This window comes from Leptonotus elevatus, chromosome 10 (assembly GCF_054856555.1).
Source record: "Leptonotus elevatus isolate MCC_2025b chromosome 10, RoL_Lele_1.0, whole genome shotgun sequence".
NCBI classification, from domain to species: Eukaryota; Metazoa; Chordata; class Actinopteri; order Syngnathiformes; family Syngnathidae; genus Leptonotus; species Leptonotus elevatus.
Window position 1 is genome coordinate 20,562,251 of NC_141248.1, and position 16,651 is coordinate 20,578,901.

At 42.7% G+C, this 16,651-nt stretch overlaps 1 protein-coding gene across 5 annotated transcripts in view; it reads right to left on the reverse strand.

Annotated features, from left to right (window-relative positions):
* Window positions 1-16,651, reverse strand: part of magi3b (membrane associated guanylate kinase, WW and PDZ domain containing 3b) — a 130,944-nt gene that overhangs the window by 11,161 nt on the left and 103,132 nt on the right. For all 5 annotated transcript variants that reach the window (XM_086086721.1, XM_086086722.1, XM_086086724.1 and 2 more), the window contains exons 5-14: window positions 16,024-16,186; window positions 15,526-15,605; window positions 14,439-14,496; window positions 12,372-12,472; window positions 8,401-8,592; window positions 6,334-6,972; window positions 3,135-3,166; window positions 1,264-1,432; window positions 1,104-1,198; window positions 66-273 (exon numbers count right to left, since the gene is read on the reverse strand). In XM_086086721.1, the coding sequence (XP_085942847.1) occupies window positions 66-273; window positions 1,104-1,198; window positions 1,264-1,432; window positions 3,135-3,166; window positions 6,334-6,972; window positions 8,401-8,592; window positions 12,372-12,472; window positions 14,439-14,496; window positions 15,526-15,605; window positions 16,024-16,186 (1,737 nt within the window). The remainder of the gene's footprint in view (window positions 1-65; window positions 274-1,103; window positions 1,199-1,263; window positions 1,433-3,134; window positions 3,167-6,333; window positions 6,973-8,400; window positions 8,593-12,371; window positions 12,473-14,438; window positions 14,497-15,525; window positions 15,606-16,023; window positions 16,187-16,651) is intronic.

Consider the following 16,651-nt stretch of genomic DNA (forward strand, 5'->3'; position numbering starts at 1 on the left):
TTCAAGGATTCAATTATAAAAAAAACAAAATAAAAAAAAGAACACCGATCAAAACATGCACTCACCTCTGTAGATGACCTTCCTGCGCACGGTCAGCATGACCTGACCGTTGCGGGCGGCGTTGGTCATGAGGTCCAGCACTTGCTTGTGCGAGCGGCCCTTCACCATCACGCCGTCGATGCCGATGAGCTCGTCCCCGGCACGCAATCGGCCGTCCTTTTCCGCCGCGCCGTTGGGCACGATGGCCCCGATGTACACCTGGGGGAACACGTTCTGACGGGGGGGGGGGGGGTTTAGTAAAGTTCACCCTTACGTATCTAGGCACGGTTGTTTCATCATTTGCTGTGATGTTTGGTGGAGATAGAACAATGTTTTTTTTCAGAGCCAATACCGATGCCGATTATTAGTAGTCAAGGAGGCTGATAACCGATATTTGAAGCCGATATTTATTTACAGTAAAAAATGGGGGGGGGGGGGATATATTGGCGTCAAAATTTTTAAAAAACAAATGCAAATCTTTACTTTGTTGTAATGTCTTAAAAGCATGTTTATTGAACAATTTTTCAGACTCTTCAAAATGTAGACGTTTTTTTTTTTCGTAGACAAAAATTTAAAAATACCTTAAAATCTTAAACGTTCACATTTCTTTGTTTTAATGTCGACCAAAAACAAAAGGTTCCCAGGGTCAGCAGCATCTCTTATAAAGTCAACTGAAATTTGTTATAAATAGTTCCCCAGAGTTTTAAAATGTAAGTTTTAGATTGATCTTTTATCGGCCATCAGATTAAAAAAAAAAAAATGGCCGATACCTATATTCGTCAAAATGCCCAATGCCTACAACTCTAAAAACAGTTGGGTCAAAAGTAACCCACTTATGGATAACAAAATGGATCGATCCACTTCATGGGTCAATTTGACTCAACTTCCTGGGTTGTTTTATACAAAATGACCCCATTTTTTGACCCAAGTAACACTAAAAGATCAATTTCTTGACTCAAAGTTGGGTCAAATTGACCCAAGTCGAGGATCGGTCCATTTTTGACCCACAGTTAATTTGGACCCAACTGTTTTTAGAGCGTATCCCTAATGTTTGGTGTACTTACTGGCTGCTGCGGACCGTCGCCGCCCAGAACACGGAACCCGAAGCCCGTCTCGATGTCCCTCTTGAGGAACACGTCGATGTCTTTGGTGTGGGGCTCTGCGGAAGACAATCGGGTCAAAACGCTTTTTGCTTTTTGGTGGAGAAGGTGACGACGGGCTTACGTCTGCTCTCCAGCAGGGCTTTGGATTTCAGGTACAACTCGGCGGCATCCCGCTTGGGCGAGTCGTTGGCGGCGCGCAGAGTGCTCGTGTTGGAGTGGTAAGGCAGCGCCTGCGGGGCCGAATCGCCGATGGCGTCCAACGTCTCCGTGCTGGCTGTCATGTCTTGCCGCTGCACGGATGACACGGTCAGCAAGCAGTGTTCATTTTGACGAGAAATTTGTATTTAGGTTTTAGTCTTTTGACTACAATTAGTTCAAGTTTAAGCCATAATTTAGCCATCTGATTGTGTTTTAGCTTTAATCCAATTTTAGTCGATGAAAAAGAGAGCAATTTTAGTCGACTAAATTAAAAGTTTAGTCGATATTTTCCTTCATCATACATTTCAACTTTTATACAGAAAATTATAACACATTATTATATTATACATTATAACATGCAAGACACATTTCATACAATGGTGTCTTTATTGTTTTAATGCAACATGTCAAACTGACAATAATATCACTTCGTTTTTTTCACCTCAATAAAAAAAAAAAAGGCGCATAATTGCTTGAGATTAATCTTACAGCTGCACAATTATATGTAAACATGTTTGAACATTACAACAAGTGCAGTGAACACTTCTTTTCTCCCACCCGCGTTTCATTCCTTTAAAAAAATAAATGAAAAATTCCCCCAAAAAAATTCTGCCGGGCATCCGTCCTGGGCACAGATGCGGTGCTTTTCTTTTTTGTATTTTATTATATATATTTTTTTTAATTAATTTTTATTTTGTATGTGTGTGTGTGTATGTGCATGTGCGTGTGTGCGTGCGTTTCATTCCTTCTGATTGCATTGTGTGAATTTTCGCCACTGTGTTGTTTTCATTTTTGTCATTTAAGTCATTGACGAAATTGTCAGTCAATTTTAGTTATCGTTATCGTCTCAATAAATGACTTTTATTTTAGTTTAAAAAAAATCGTGGCTAAAAAAACATGCCGAACATTTTTCGGTAAGTTAGCCATTCATCCATTTTCTATATCACTAAGCTGACTTTAAAATACGTGCAACGCTGATAGTAAAATAACGCTGACACACTCAAATAATATTTACCAAGCATGTGTTACTGTGAATAGACTTTTGCGTTCAAATGCACTAGCAAACATCTACCTGGTGCCGTTCCATTTTATGGTTTTCAAAGGGTGAGCAGGTTTTCCTTTATTTTACTTTTTCTGACATCCAAATCCAAGTAAAAAAAAAAAAAAAGGATTAAAATATTGCCCGGACAGCCACTAAATGTTTCAGGATGGTGACAGCGTTAAGACGGGAACTTAATGAATTCACTTGACGTGATTTCCTGTGGGGGTTTTGTCGTTGTCGAGCATTCAGTGTTTTACTTTAAAGGTTCCACCGTGTTAATAGGAACAGCAAAAAACTCTTTTTAAGAAAAACAAAGGCCATTTTTCACTTTGCTGCAATTGTTATGAGGTCTCGAATCTGCCGGATTGTGATTTCCCTTAAGATTTGACTCTTCTCATCCTGAAAGGGCCATCTTCTCTTTTATTCCAAAGTGTTGTTGTATTAATAACAGCACCCTATTCAAAAGGGGCGGGGGGCTCATCCATGCTCCATTAGCACGCCAATCCCTTGACAATAGCCGCTCGGATCCTCCGAAACCGAGGGAGGAAGCAATTAAGACTTTTCCGAGGCAAAACAAAAGAAGGCGCTCGGAATCATAATCAACATTCACATTTCCATCATTTAATTTGGCGCCGCGGAGGCTTAGCGGTTAAAAGGGGGGCGACAATGGCCTTGGAAATTAAACCGAGTGCTGATTCCACAAAGGAAGCAAAAAAAAAAGAAAAGAAAAAAAAGAAAAAAAGTCTACTCACAGGCTTGAGACTCTTCACAGGCGACGTTTGACCTGCGAGGAGAGAAAGAGAAATCTGTCACACCACCAGATGGCACTGTCTCCCCGGGCGGAAGTTGAAAAGCGGCTCTGGCTCCATTAATGATGCACGTACATGCATGTCATTAAAAGGTGGACGGGGAGTGCGGCGCTCGTACGCGAAATACGGTCCGAGCAGGGCTGCTAACAGGACGGCTGAGCGCATTAGCGGCATGCATATTATTCACTAACGATCATTTCGACAGCCCCCCCCCCCCCCTCTCCATCCCCACACACACTTTCTGCTTGTACGCCCCCTCGCTCTATCTCAAGCACTCAGATTGTTCCCTGCAGATCATCTCTAAAACAACCCCCCCCCCCCCCCCCCCAACGACCCCACTCACTGCATTAACTCGATTAACAAACAGTCCTCGGGAGCCTCGGGGAAGTCGCGGTGCAGGGCTAACAACTTGGCGTGATGAGGGGTTAATGGAGCCTGATGGAAAGTGCTGGAGTATGGCTGGGAGCGGGCGGACTGTGTGGTAGTTGGTGGAGCTGACGGGAAAGGAGGGGGGGGGGGGGGGGGGGGTTTGTATCAAATTTTGTTGACTGTAATTGAAGAAGAAAAATGCTGGAAACGGCCAGTCTAATTATGGGGTTTGTGACATTTCGGGGGAACAACAGATTTGAGGTAAGATCTTGCTTGTGAATGTTGAAGAGCAGATGCTGATATGAGTAAAAATCAGTTGAATTTGTTCGTCCTCAATAGGCCGAACAGTTTAAAAAGTTGGAATGGTTTGAATCGATTGAGAAATGTGGAAGGAGGAAGTAAATATGTCAACTCACTCTGAATTTGGGAATTTAATTGTGACGTGTGAAAAATGTGAACAAAAATGTAGGAATTTGGGGAAAGTGAAAAATTGTTTATAAGATGTCATGAATAGGCTTCACAATTTATAGGTAGAATGAGAAAGAAGAATTTTTTTTTTTTTTTAATGTCTCATTATGTGATGATTGTTTTTTGGGTTGGGTCATCGTGTTACGATGCTGGTGTATCATGCTTATGCGGGTCAGGGGGTTATTGTGGCATTATATGTCCCTTATGATGCTAATTTGATGTTGATATTTTAACTGTAATAACTACTCTTAGTTTGTCTGGTCTTCTGCGGTTACTATGTTCCTAATAATGATAATGTGCTCAGTTGCTATGCAGCTCTTATTTGTAGGCTTGAGAAATGTAGAAGGAGTTAGATGTCCGAAACGAAAAAAAACTTGGGTGCAGAACCGAGGACCCCCTGCACGTGCAGTCACTGAAGGGGATGGGTGAGTACTGCAGGACCCCCGGGGACGTTCCCTTTATCACATTTTCACCGGGATTTTTCAAAGAACCCTCCAACACCGCCACAGGTCCGCTGCTTTCGATCAAAGCCGATCCGGTGGCTCGATGGGGGGCGTCACTGACTCACGCGGAGAATCCCCCAGGCTCTCGGAGACGAGGGATGCGCGAAGTGGCTCCTCCCCTCTAGTACACTCACTGTTGGAACAGAGCCCATCCCCTTGCTTATGTAATTCCTGCTTCGAGTTGTAACACTGCATTATGCCTTGTTGTAAACACGCCTTGTTGTAAACACGCGTTCTGCAGGATTGTGCGGCGTGAAGTGACGTGGACATGCTTTGTGGAACGATCCTAAACTATTTTATATGCATAAACAAAAGCAGCCAGATGCACTTAACTATTACATGTCGGCCTCAGTTTACAACTGATTTCTGTTCCTATTGCAGCAACGTAACCCGTCATAATTCACAATACAGCGGCCCCTCACTTTTCGCGGGTGTTACGATGCACGCCCACCCTGAATTTCCGCGAAGTAGTGGTCGTTAAAAAAAAAGTTTTTTTCTTCTTCAATAACCGTTAAAACCCTTAATGAGCTCTTCTTGCAACAACTGTGGTCTGTTCTAAAAATAGCTCACCAGTGAATAGACACTGACTTGCTAAAAAGAATTAAAAGAAGAAAAATGTCAACTTAAAAAAAAAAAATAACTTATGGTACATGTTTTTTCATTTACCTTCTTAATTTAAATATTCTATATTTTCTTTATAAATGTAATAGATTGTGTTGAATGAAAGAAAGAGCTGTTTTTATTTACTCGAATTTTACATAAAAGGACAAAAATAGCAGCATAAATGAACCCCCCAAAGAATCCGCAATAGAGTGAATCCACAATAAGTCGACCGCGAAGAAGTGAGGGACCACTGAGTGAAAACACTTCTAGGTTCTTCATAAATATAACAAATAAAAAAAAAGGTAAGTACAGCAAACATTTTACATGCTTATCGCATATTATTATTATTATTATTAGGTGTGTCAGGCGATTAGAATTTGTAACTGTAATTAATTGCATTACTTCAATAGTTAACTCACAATCGCAATCTGTTCTAAATGTACAATAAAATGTAAAATATTAAAGTTTTCATACTCTTGTTAACATAAAAGTGGGAAAAATGTTAAACTAATAGAAATATGGCTGCATCTTTTAGTCATTAATACAGTAATTTTGTAATAATTCATAACATTTTGTTAAATAAAAAAAAAAGTACTGTACTGTAAAAAAAACTAGTGTAATATTGATTTGTGTTGAGCTCATTTTTCTGCCACTAGATGGCATAATTGCATTTGTAAGACATTGGTGACAGCTCAGTGCATTTTTCTTTTCATATTAGGAGCTATCAAATCTTTTAACTTGTGAAATTCTGCACATTTTAAAAATTGTAATATACCAGCTTGACCCCATTCTCCTTATATATATGCATTATTATTACATTTATTACTGCTACATTTTGACGTGGACGTGTCTTCTGCATTGCGACTGGAATTCCCTCAGAACAGACTATGGAAGTACGGAGCGGTCACTTAAAAAAAATAGTGACATAAAAGGAACTTTAAATTAACTCAAAATTAACGCACTGGTTTTGACAACCATAATTATTGTATCCATTTTTTTTTACATAAAAATAAGCAAGTTCGTTGAGTATTGTACCTCAGAATCTCATTTGTGGAGACTGTGGACTCAATCAGGAGTTAGACTAGACTCCATCAATTGTGGACATTTTACACAAATGTACGCCAGCAGTTTGGCAAGGCCATTTCCTGATAGCTTCACAAAGATTTAGGAAGACGAAACCTGAAAAATGGACACCTTACCTCCACGCAGCACAAGCACGTCGACCTCACTGCCCACAGGGAAGTCTTTGAGGATGTCGACCACCTGCGCGTGGCTCAGCGTTTGCACATTCTGCCTGTTGATCTCCTTGATGACGTCCCCTTTCTGAAGGCCACGGCACCACTGGGCGTCCAGGATCATCTTCACCTTCTGTCCCAGCGGGCAGTCGGCGATGGCGAATCCGAATCCGCCCGGCCCCTTGATCAGCGGCACGCTCACCAGCTCGGGTTGCAGCATCCCGGCGGCGGCCGACTCGCCCTGCCTTCCGTTGGGCAAGGCGGCGACAACCGGCCGACCGCTGGCGTCGGTGGTGACGTAGTGGAGCTCCTGAGAGGAGCCGTGCAGGACGTTGCCTTTGACCAACAGCGGCTGCCCGTTGATGAGCGGCACGGCCGTCACCACCTCGCCGCCGTGCAGCGCCTGCGGCGGGAGGTTCGCCGGAGGAGGCGGCGGCGGCAGAGGGTCGTCGCTGCCCAGGTCCACGTCTGGGGGGAGCGCGTAGCCGCGGCAGAGGACCATGTCCACGTACTGGTTGACGGGAATGGACTGGAACATCTGCACCACCTCCGGATGGGTCTTCCCCAGAACGCACAAGCCATTAATCTCCACGATCACGTCGCCTAAAATGCAAGAAGAGTGAAATCAAGCCACATTTCTTCCGCCGTCACCGAGAATCTCCCTTTGAAAATGTTCCGAGGCTCATCAATCTTCTTCGATGGTATCGCGGAGACAGCTTCCCCTTTCATCACATCTCGGCAGATTCGTGCGCAGTAGCAAGGCAATGAATGTCAAGGTCAGAAGAGCAAGTTTTTACACAGACAAGTGTTAGGCTAATGTTTTGGAACGCAGCCCTGTTTACAATATTAAACTGTTCCGGTTCTTGTATTATCGCCAACCAACAATTCATGGAAGATCGCAGACTATTAAAATACTGAACTCATCCACTTCCAGCCATTTTCACTGAAGCAACCTGGAAAACTGGATTTTGACTGATTTTGCAAGGCCTACAGAATATTGTGTTCTATTGCTATAAAAAAACATGAAACCTACTAAAAGAAAGATTAAAATCTCTTCTTTCATCAGGAAAAAATATATTTCTGTTTCCATTTTGCAGCAATTAGCATTAGAATAAAGCTAAGTTTCATTTTTTAGAAAAGGCTGAGACGGATATTTGTCAAAATGCCCAATAATCGGCGCCAATAATCGGCCTGTCTATCCCTGCTTTTTTGCAGAATTCCGAAGATTTTGTGCCCATCACTGACTGCTATTTAGAACTGTTCATAATTCCTTCCACGTTGTATCGTTTACAACATAATCATTGAAATTGTTGTGGTTAAAGTTTAGTAAAGGAGTTCTCAGAGAAAATTAATAAATTTGTCGCCGTACCATATTCAGTACCAAATTTGGATTCCAAGATCCCACCTTCCATGGTCCAAAATCCTGTTGCTCCAATTTTCGTACCCCAGATTGAAACACCATTCCCGGGCACAGATTCTGGGCGTTCGGGGTCGGTTTTATGGCAACTTACCCGGCTTTTTAGCAAGGAAGGGTCAGTTTTAGAATATTGAGATGAGACCCATCACAGTACAGTAGTTTTTGCTGATAATTTTTATTTATTTATTTATTTATTTTTTCTCTTAAAGAGCTCAGTATTGTTCATTCGGAAATGTCATCATCATTGCTCTTTATTATTATTATTTTTTTTATTATTATTATTATTATTATTATTATTATTATTATATATATATATTTTTTTAATTTGCTGATAATTTCTATACTTACAGCATATCAGGGTGGGGGTCTTTGGGAAGGTTGAGGTTGGGCATAACATCGGCATATATAGGTAGGGAAGCCGCAATTAGGGTTAGAGTTAGTTTTGGGGTTCAGGTTAGGCTTGATGACACAGAACAGGGTTCTAACTCCAGACCAGGATTCTTTTGAATAACCTCTCCAAAACCTTTCAGCCAAACAACACCATGTAACCTATAATAAGTCATCGCTTTTTTCCCCACATCGAGTAAACTCTTGATTGGCTTTGCGTTCCTCACCGGACGCCATTTTGTTGTCGTGGGCGGCGGGGCCGTCACTGAAGACGTTTTTCACTTGCAGAAACTCGTCGGTGCGGTCGCCGCCGATGATGGTGAAGCCGAAGCCCTGCGAGCTTTTCTTCAGCGCCGTGCGGTACATGTCGCCCTTCAGCTGGTTCGGGTCGGCAGTGAAGCCCGGCACGCCGCTCTTACCTGCGGACGCAAATAGGGAACAATTCACTTCCTGGTGGTGTCCCGATACTTTTTGTCCATGTGTGCGGGCGATTTACACTGCAGCTACAGGCGTCCAATTGTGACTTAACGCCGATATCATTTCGAGCGACACATATCTGATAAATTCAGAACATTCATCTTAAACCACAGTTGAATACACTTTGAAGATTGTAAAACCGTCTTTATGTGCCAATGTGAGTGTGAACAGTCATGTGTTAATGCTGCGATTGACACGTGACCAGTCCAGGGCGCACCCGGCCTTTCGTTTGCAGCCTCCAGGTGACCCTGACTGGGATAAGAGGATATAAATGACGGACAGACTGATTATATAACCTTGGAGGTAGACAAGAAGCGTGTAACCGTCATTATCAAAATCCCAAATTGGCTGAATTAGTCGGTATATTTGCACGCAGTCGTATACATTTCCCCCACCTTCCTTGCGTCCTTTGGGTTTTATCCGAGTGCTCTGTAAGTTTGCGAGCAGTGTGCGAGGAATTTAAATGCCAGCGTTCTCATTCTATCAAACGGTTGAGCAGTTAAAAACATCCAGCGCGAACGCGCGCGGCAGCCAGCGAGGGCGCTTTATCGCAGCCGCCGCGGACTCCAGATGTCCACGCGCTGTTGCCGCGTGGATCAAGCGCCGCTCATTTGCATAATCGCATTCAAATTGCTTGATAAACTCGGCGCGGATTTGTTGCGCCTCTTCCTCTGTGTAAATGACTATTTGACTGTCTGACTGAGGTAAAGGAGGAGGACAAGAGGTAATGGTGGAAGTGGGTATGCACAAGTTGAAATCATATATGTGCAATAGTACCATCAGAATAGATCTGAATTCAAACCAACATCAAAATGTAATTTCAAAGGCTGCAATTTTGGGGAAAAAAGTACAATGTGCTTCATTTTAGTCGGTCAGTGTCATGTTTCGGTTCTGTGGGGGTTGGGTTTTTGTTTGTTATGGGTGTTCTTATTTTTGTCTGTGGTTGGTGTTTTTGTCATGTGTTCCTGGTTTCTTCCCTTGTCTCATTATGTTTAACCACGTCCACTATGTGTGTCTTCCCTTCCCCAGGTGTGTCTCATTAGTGTTGGTGTATTTAGTCTGTTGCGTTTGTCCAGTCGGTGTGGGTGCATTGTCGATGTTATGTGTGGGAATTCGTGTGTCTCGTCTTGTCACAGCCAAGTACTTCATCACAGCCAAGTCATCGCCACAGCCAAGTCGTCCTCGTCACAGCCAAGTCGTCCTCGTCACAGCCAAGTCGTCCTCGTCACAGCCAAGTCGTCCTCGTCACAGCCAAGTAGCCATTGTCACAGCCACAGCCAAGCCATAGCCATAGCCACTCCACAGCAAGTCAAGTCAAGGCAAATCAGGTCACGTCAGGCTCGTTCCAGTCATGGTTACCAGTCTAGTCACGTCCTGTCCAGTCATGGCGACCAGTCCAGTCACGTCCTGTCCAGTCATGGCGACCAGTCCAGTCACGTCCCATCAAGTCATGGTTGTCTGCTCACCTTTTTCCCTATGTTTTCATTAAAGTACCCCACATTGCGCTTCGCTGCCTTAATTCTCCTGCATTTGGGTCCGCCATCCCTCAATCACGCACGTCACATGACAGTCAGTAGGCTTTATTTGTCATACTTACAGTATATTTTATTGATGACATAGTGTTTAGATTCATAGAGTGAAAGCTTCAAATTTCAGTAGCCTACTAAAGAAGTGCAGGCTACATGTTTACACGTCATTGTTTCATGAAACATGAAACGAAATGATAAAGCGACAAAGTTGATAGAATTATTGTTTTAATCGGACATACGATTTATTTACTACAAGTGACTATACTTGTGAATGCTTAAAAGACTGCAAGTCAAAGTGTTTCATATGTCAACAACTCTAAACGAAGTAGACAAATATATTGCTTTTTAATGGGGATAGTCAGGGATCGGTATCAAGCCATATTTCAAGGTATCGATCAGGAACTAAAAATAGAATAGAAAATTGCCATTACGTTATTAGCGCGGAACAACAGCGGCCACTGTGCATGTGCATTAGTACATGTGGAATTGTAGGTTGACTAGTACATGTAAGTAGCACATGTGGAATATGGGTGTGTACTGCATGCCAATGTGCAAAGTACAAGTTTAGTAATACATGTGTATTTAATGTTTAATAACACAAGTCAATTGTAAGTTAGCTAGTACATGTAAATAGCATATGTGGAATATGGGTGTTAGTGCACGCATAGTACACACTTATAGTACACATGTGTACTGCATGCCAATGTGCAAAGTACAAGTTTAGTAATGCATGTGTAATTAATGTGTAATAACAAGTCATTGGTGATGTTGCGGTTGCATCGCAGCTGTAGTGTGATAAGCTTGTCAAGTTGCATCATTGGTAATCTGAGGATCGAAAGCGGTTTCATCAGTCCCTGCACACCTGTGTGCGTGTTTGTGCGTGCGCGCGGGGGGATGGCGGCTTGTCTGATTATGCTCGGTCCCGTCTGATGTGTTGTTCCGACAGCTGTTTTTAGCTGGCTGAAAGCCCACCCCCGTGCCCCCACGTGTGTTCACACTCTGGCTCCCGGAATGCCTGCATTTGCGAGCGGCCTGTTGCAATGCAATCCACGACACGGACTGCTCCCTTCCCTGTGTTAAAAGCTACAGAGGAGCCGCTTAATGACGCACGGAAGAAAAATTAATCGGCAGCATACGTTAGGAACAAACAACTCACCTTGGCAATCCCGTTTCAAGTTAATTGAAGGTTGCCGACCTGCGTGAACCCGCATTCATCACACTGGGACAGAAAGTCAAGTGTGCACACAGAACAGCCAAAGTAATTAAAGTACAATTATAGTGCAGAAACTTAGCGGTGCCGCAATGTCTCTGAGCACTTTCACAGGACTTTTATTGAGTTTGGTGGGTTGAATAGGTTGTCTTTTTGCACTGTGGCCAATGCGGCAACTGGAACTCACTTACACATACCAATAATGGGGACTACGGAGACCTTTTCCTCTCCTCCAATCAAAGTCAGCAGAGGCCTGACTTTTGGATGTCTCAAGAATATCAAGTAGCCCCTGGCCCATTAAAATTACACAGACATGAAAAGTATGTAAATGTTGAGATTAGAGGTGTCAAAATGTGCGTGTTAATTTAAGTTAATTTAATTTTGAGTTAATTTAAAGGCACCTTTTTTTTTTTTTAAACGTGTGATTAATGAGTGCCCCTTAATTGGAAAGCCTGTACTGGGGGAAATCTAGTGCAATGCAGCAGACGTTGAAGATGTAATAATAATGCATATATTTGTGGAGATTGGATTCGAGTTGTATTTTAAAATTAAAAAAATGTGCAGAATTTCACAAGTTACTTCATGTTAAAGATTAGAAAACTCTTAAAATGAGAAGAAAAATGCACTGAGCTGTCACCAATGTCTTACAAATGCAATAATGCCATCTAGTGGCAGAAAATTACCTTAACACAAATCAATATCACACTCGTTTTTTTACAGTACAGTACATCTTATTAATTTTAATTACATTTTCTGAATTATTATGAAATTACTGTATCAATGACTAAAAGATGCAGCCATATTTCTATTAGTTTCATTTTTTTCCACTTTTATGTTAACAAGAGTATGAAAGCTTAGAAAAAATACTTTACTGTACATTTAGAACAGAGGAAAAATTTGCGATTAATCGTGAGTTAACTATTGAAGTCATGCGATTAATTACGACGATCAACTTCAGATGCTAAAAAGTGTTGCGTGCTACCATGAGACGCGGCGGCCTTCTGGATGGTGGCCGTCCCCTGGCTGAGCCTCTTCTTGGCCTCCAGGACCGGGTTCTCAAACTGGGTTTTCTGGTTGATGTGGCTGCAAAACAAACAAGCCAGTACTTACCCATGTACATAAGGAGGTGCGCAAACAATATATAGTGTATACGGTGCATACGTGCCCAGCACGCCGTGTCGCTTTGCTGCAGTCAATTATGCATGCGCCCTCGCCGTAAACGAAGCCGACGGCACCCGTTATTATTAATCCGCACATTAATAACACAGCGCACGTACAGCAAAGGCCGGCTGGGCTCCTCCTGTAATGGCATTCAGCCATTTAATATTGTAGGAAATGAACTCCCCCCTCGCTAAGCGGCCGCTGGTGGAAAAACAAGCTAAATTGCCTGTTGGCCCCCCTGGCAGGGCAAAGCAAAAGCCATTGTTCCAAGGCGAGCTGTTGTCAAGCTGAAGCTCTCCATCTATCTCGCGTCCACTCTGCTTGTCCAAACAACATCTCAGCGCTGTCACGGCTACCTTGTAGAATTCCTCCCACAGGCTGACCAAGAAAATGCTGAGTGCTCTCTCTTTTTTTTTTCTTTTTTTTTTAATCACCCCACCTAATGTCGAAAAATCCCTCTGCCACAAAGCCTGCGGAGGCCACACTGAATTGGCGCTCAAAAACCGGGGGACTTCTGATCATCTGCTCTTCCTTGCAGGCTTTTTACATTAGGCGGGGGGGGATGCAAGCAGACGCGTGCTGGATTGCTAATGTTTATTTTTAAACATTAACATCCCGTGACATGCAAACATCACGTGTGCGCTCGACACGGAAATGACATCGCTGGCTTGGTTTGATGGTGATTAGTAGTAGTGTCGGTACATTAGTGGAGTAAAGGTGCAAATGTATAAATACATAAGTATGGTTTCCTTGTATAAATAACTACACTTATAAATTGTCATAAAAGATCATAAAATTAAATAAAAGACCTTTCTTTGCTTTGACGCGGTGGAGAAACTCATGTGTTAAAATTTGTATTAATATTCTTTATTTTACGATTATGCCAATTTTGTGTAATTGTGGAGTGTAAAAATGTATTGCATCGATTGATTGCACTGCCTTACATTTGTTCATGCATGCAGTTTAAAAAAAAAAAAATCAGTTATTTTTTTGTGTACCACTAGAGGGAGCGCAGCGGTTCTCAACCTTTTCTTAGTGACGTACCCCCTAACCAGCGCAAAGCATTTCTAATTGAGATAAACAACAACCTTAAAACTCTCGTAACTATTTGGAAATAAAAGGATAAACTGTAACTAAAAAGAAGAAAGAAATACATAATTAATTATAAATAAAGATTTGTGCACATACACATTATTATCATCATTAAGTGTCATCTTGAGGAATCATAGTAAAGCTGTGTTCTACATTTTAAATCAAGTTTTCAAGTGATTGGGCAGGTGATTCTAGGCGGCATATGACAAGTTGGGTCGAACCATTCTGGTATGGGAGAGTGTTTTTAGGACACTGAAATTGAATAGACTGCTGAATAAAAAAAATAAAAAAATCGAAAACATTTACATATACTTTTAAAAAATATTTAAAAATCTCACTTTCCCCCTGGAGTGTCTTCAAGTACCCCCATTTGAGAACCACTGCTCTCGTGGTACACGCATTACACTTTGATAATCACTGGATTTATTGTAATAGTTCATGAGTTGCACATTTGCCAAATACACGTGCGCTAGTAAAGACGTATCTTATTTCATATGAAAACTGCAATAGTAGACATGTGAATGTGTAACATTACATACTGTAACACATGTGCAGTTGAATCATAATATTACAATAGAAAAGGAGGCTACCCGCTGGAAGCATATTTATTTTTAGCCGGTACATATATTGATGCATGGCCGCGCGTGGCTAATGTACGCTACTACGCCACGTGGTATGCGCTCACTTTTGAAATGGGCTGTGTGCATCTGCAAGGAGGCGACGCGTCAAAGCGCGCCGTTTGCTAGCGAGCCCGCCGGCGTGCTGGGAAAAAAAGGCATGAATCAATAAGACTTACTCCACGTAGTACGTGCCGTACTGCGGGTCGTCAATTTCCTCCCAGCCGTAAGGTAACTCTGCAGAAAGAGAGAGAGAGAGAGAGAGAGAGAGAGAGAGAGAGAGGGGAAACAGAAGCAGCGTGTTTAAAAGACAAGCATCATCGGGGTCTCATGTTGTTTGACTTGGAAGCAGCCCGGGATCGTTTAGAGAACATTTCGAGCAAGCGGGCTTGGATGCAAAGCCCCTGATGAACAGATGAGGCAGAAGGAGGGAACAAAGGCGGAAGAGAGAGAGAGAGAGAGAGAGAAAGGAGCTCTTCATGCAAGAGGAAGCTTTTCAGAGAGCTCCACTTCCTTCTGCCTGCTGAAATAATCCATTAAAAAAAATAAAATAACAGGCTGGGAGAGTCCCCACTGGTTGGGTTGAAGCTCGGGGTGCACTTAAGGCCGGCCTCTATTAGCATCCTGAGATGGGTGTGTGTGTGTGTGTGTGTGTGTGTGTGTCACATTTGAAATTCATCAAAGTGAGCTCATGTAAGAAAACTGTTCTTGTTTGGACATGCACGCCTCACTGATAAGTTTGTGAACTATGAGAAAATGCATGTGGAGCCAACATGTGATAACACACCAGGCTGAACTGAACTACTTTGAATAATCTGCACCTAATTTATTTGTGTAGGGCAGCACACGTGAAAAAAAAAAACAATCCTGGAAAAACTGGGGAAAATCAAAAATATGAAAATATAATGAAATAAACCATCAAACTGCTAATATGTAGAACGGCAGTTGTAATAATACGATTCACCACTAGATGGCAGAAATCGCCCAGTTGTGCCTACCTAAATAATATTAACTTTTTTCGCGAGTTGATTTATGAAACATTTACAAAATGAGTTCTTGCACTTAAAGTTCGTTTGCTGTTCAGCAGTTTTGCGCCATCCTTGAATGGTAACGTTTATGAAAGAGAGCCCTGGACTGGAGAATTAAAACAAAAAGCTTAAGAAAGCTGCAAATGACTAACGTCTAAATTAGCATTAGCTAACGGCGTTTGCTTCTGTTTAGCGACGCATACTTGCTGACGACACTGATGATGGCGTCTACACACACCTCCATCCTCGCACTTCTCGGGGGGCTTTGCCTTCTTGGCCAAGCGGGGGTCCAACCACGTGGTCGTCTTGGTGTTGTGACTGCGGAGCACAAAGAGCAGACAAAAGTGAGTAAACCCCTCACGTTTTTGCAAATATTTAATTCTGTCTTTTCATGGGACAATAACGAAGAAAGGAGACTTTGACATAGTGGAAAGTCGTCAATGTGCAGCTAAGAAGTGAAAATGTATTGGTACCCTCAACTCAAAATACAGCCAGTAATAGCTAAACCCCTGGCAACAAAAGTGAGCACACCTCTAAGTGAAAATGTCCAGACACATTTAATAATTTTACCAACTCAGTGTTATGTGACTCGTGTTACAGTGTCTCAGGTGTGAGACTCGGGAGCAAGTGTGTTCAATTTGCTATTGGTACACTATTGTGATAGACAAACAATCATTCCCACCTCTGGACAATTGATCAATAACCAGCAAGTGAAGAACTGTCGGCTACAACTCACTCGATGAAGTAGACCATGCCCGTCTCGGTGTAAGCCATCTCCCAGTTGAGCGGAAGCGGCTCCAGGCTGTCGTCGCGAGGAAGCGAGCTCCACGTGCGGAAGTCCATGGTACTGCTGGACTGGGCGTAGCTGGGCACGGCTCGCCTCCAGTCGGCCTTGTGCTCTGCGTCGCGCCAAGCACAAATCAGGAAATGATCAGACGAAGGAAGAACGTTAGCCCGTAAGGGTCCCTTACAAGGAGGAAGGGGCCTACGCGGTTCATTGTTACACATGCATGTGCTGGCGCATGTTTGCCCGCTCAAGGGCTGATTTGCATTTGCATGTGCACACACGGTTAGTGCTTATAACTATATGTATGCGGCGGGGTTGGTTGGGGTGTGGTTGGGGGGGGAAAGACAGATACAGAACTTCACAACCAAAATGGCCATTTGAGCCTGCAAGACTCCTTCAATATGCTAATATTGCCTCCATTTGTTGACAGACTACATCTATTTAATGAGAAATTATTCAGCAATAAACAAAAGTCGTGCATTAAAAGCCCTCCTCGTTCACTCTGTACTTTACCTCAGAAGCTGTTTTAAAAGGATCATCCTCGTCTTTTCATGTGGCACACACAACAGACATGTCG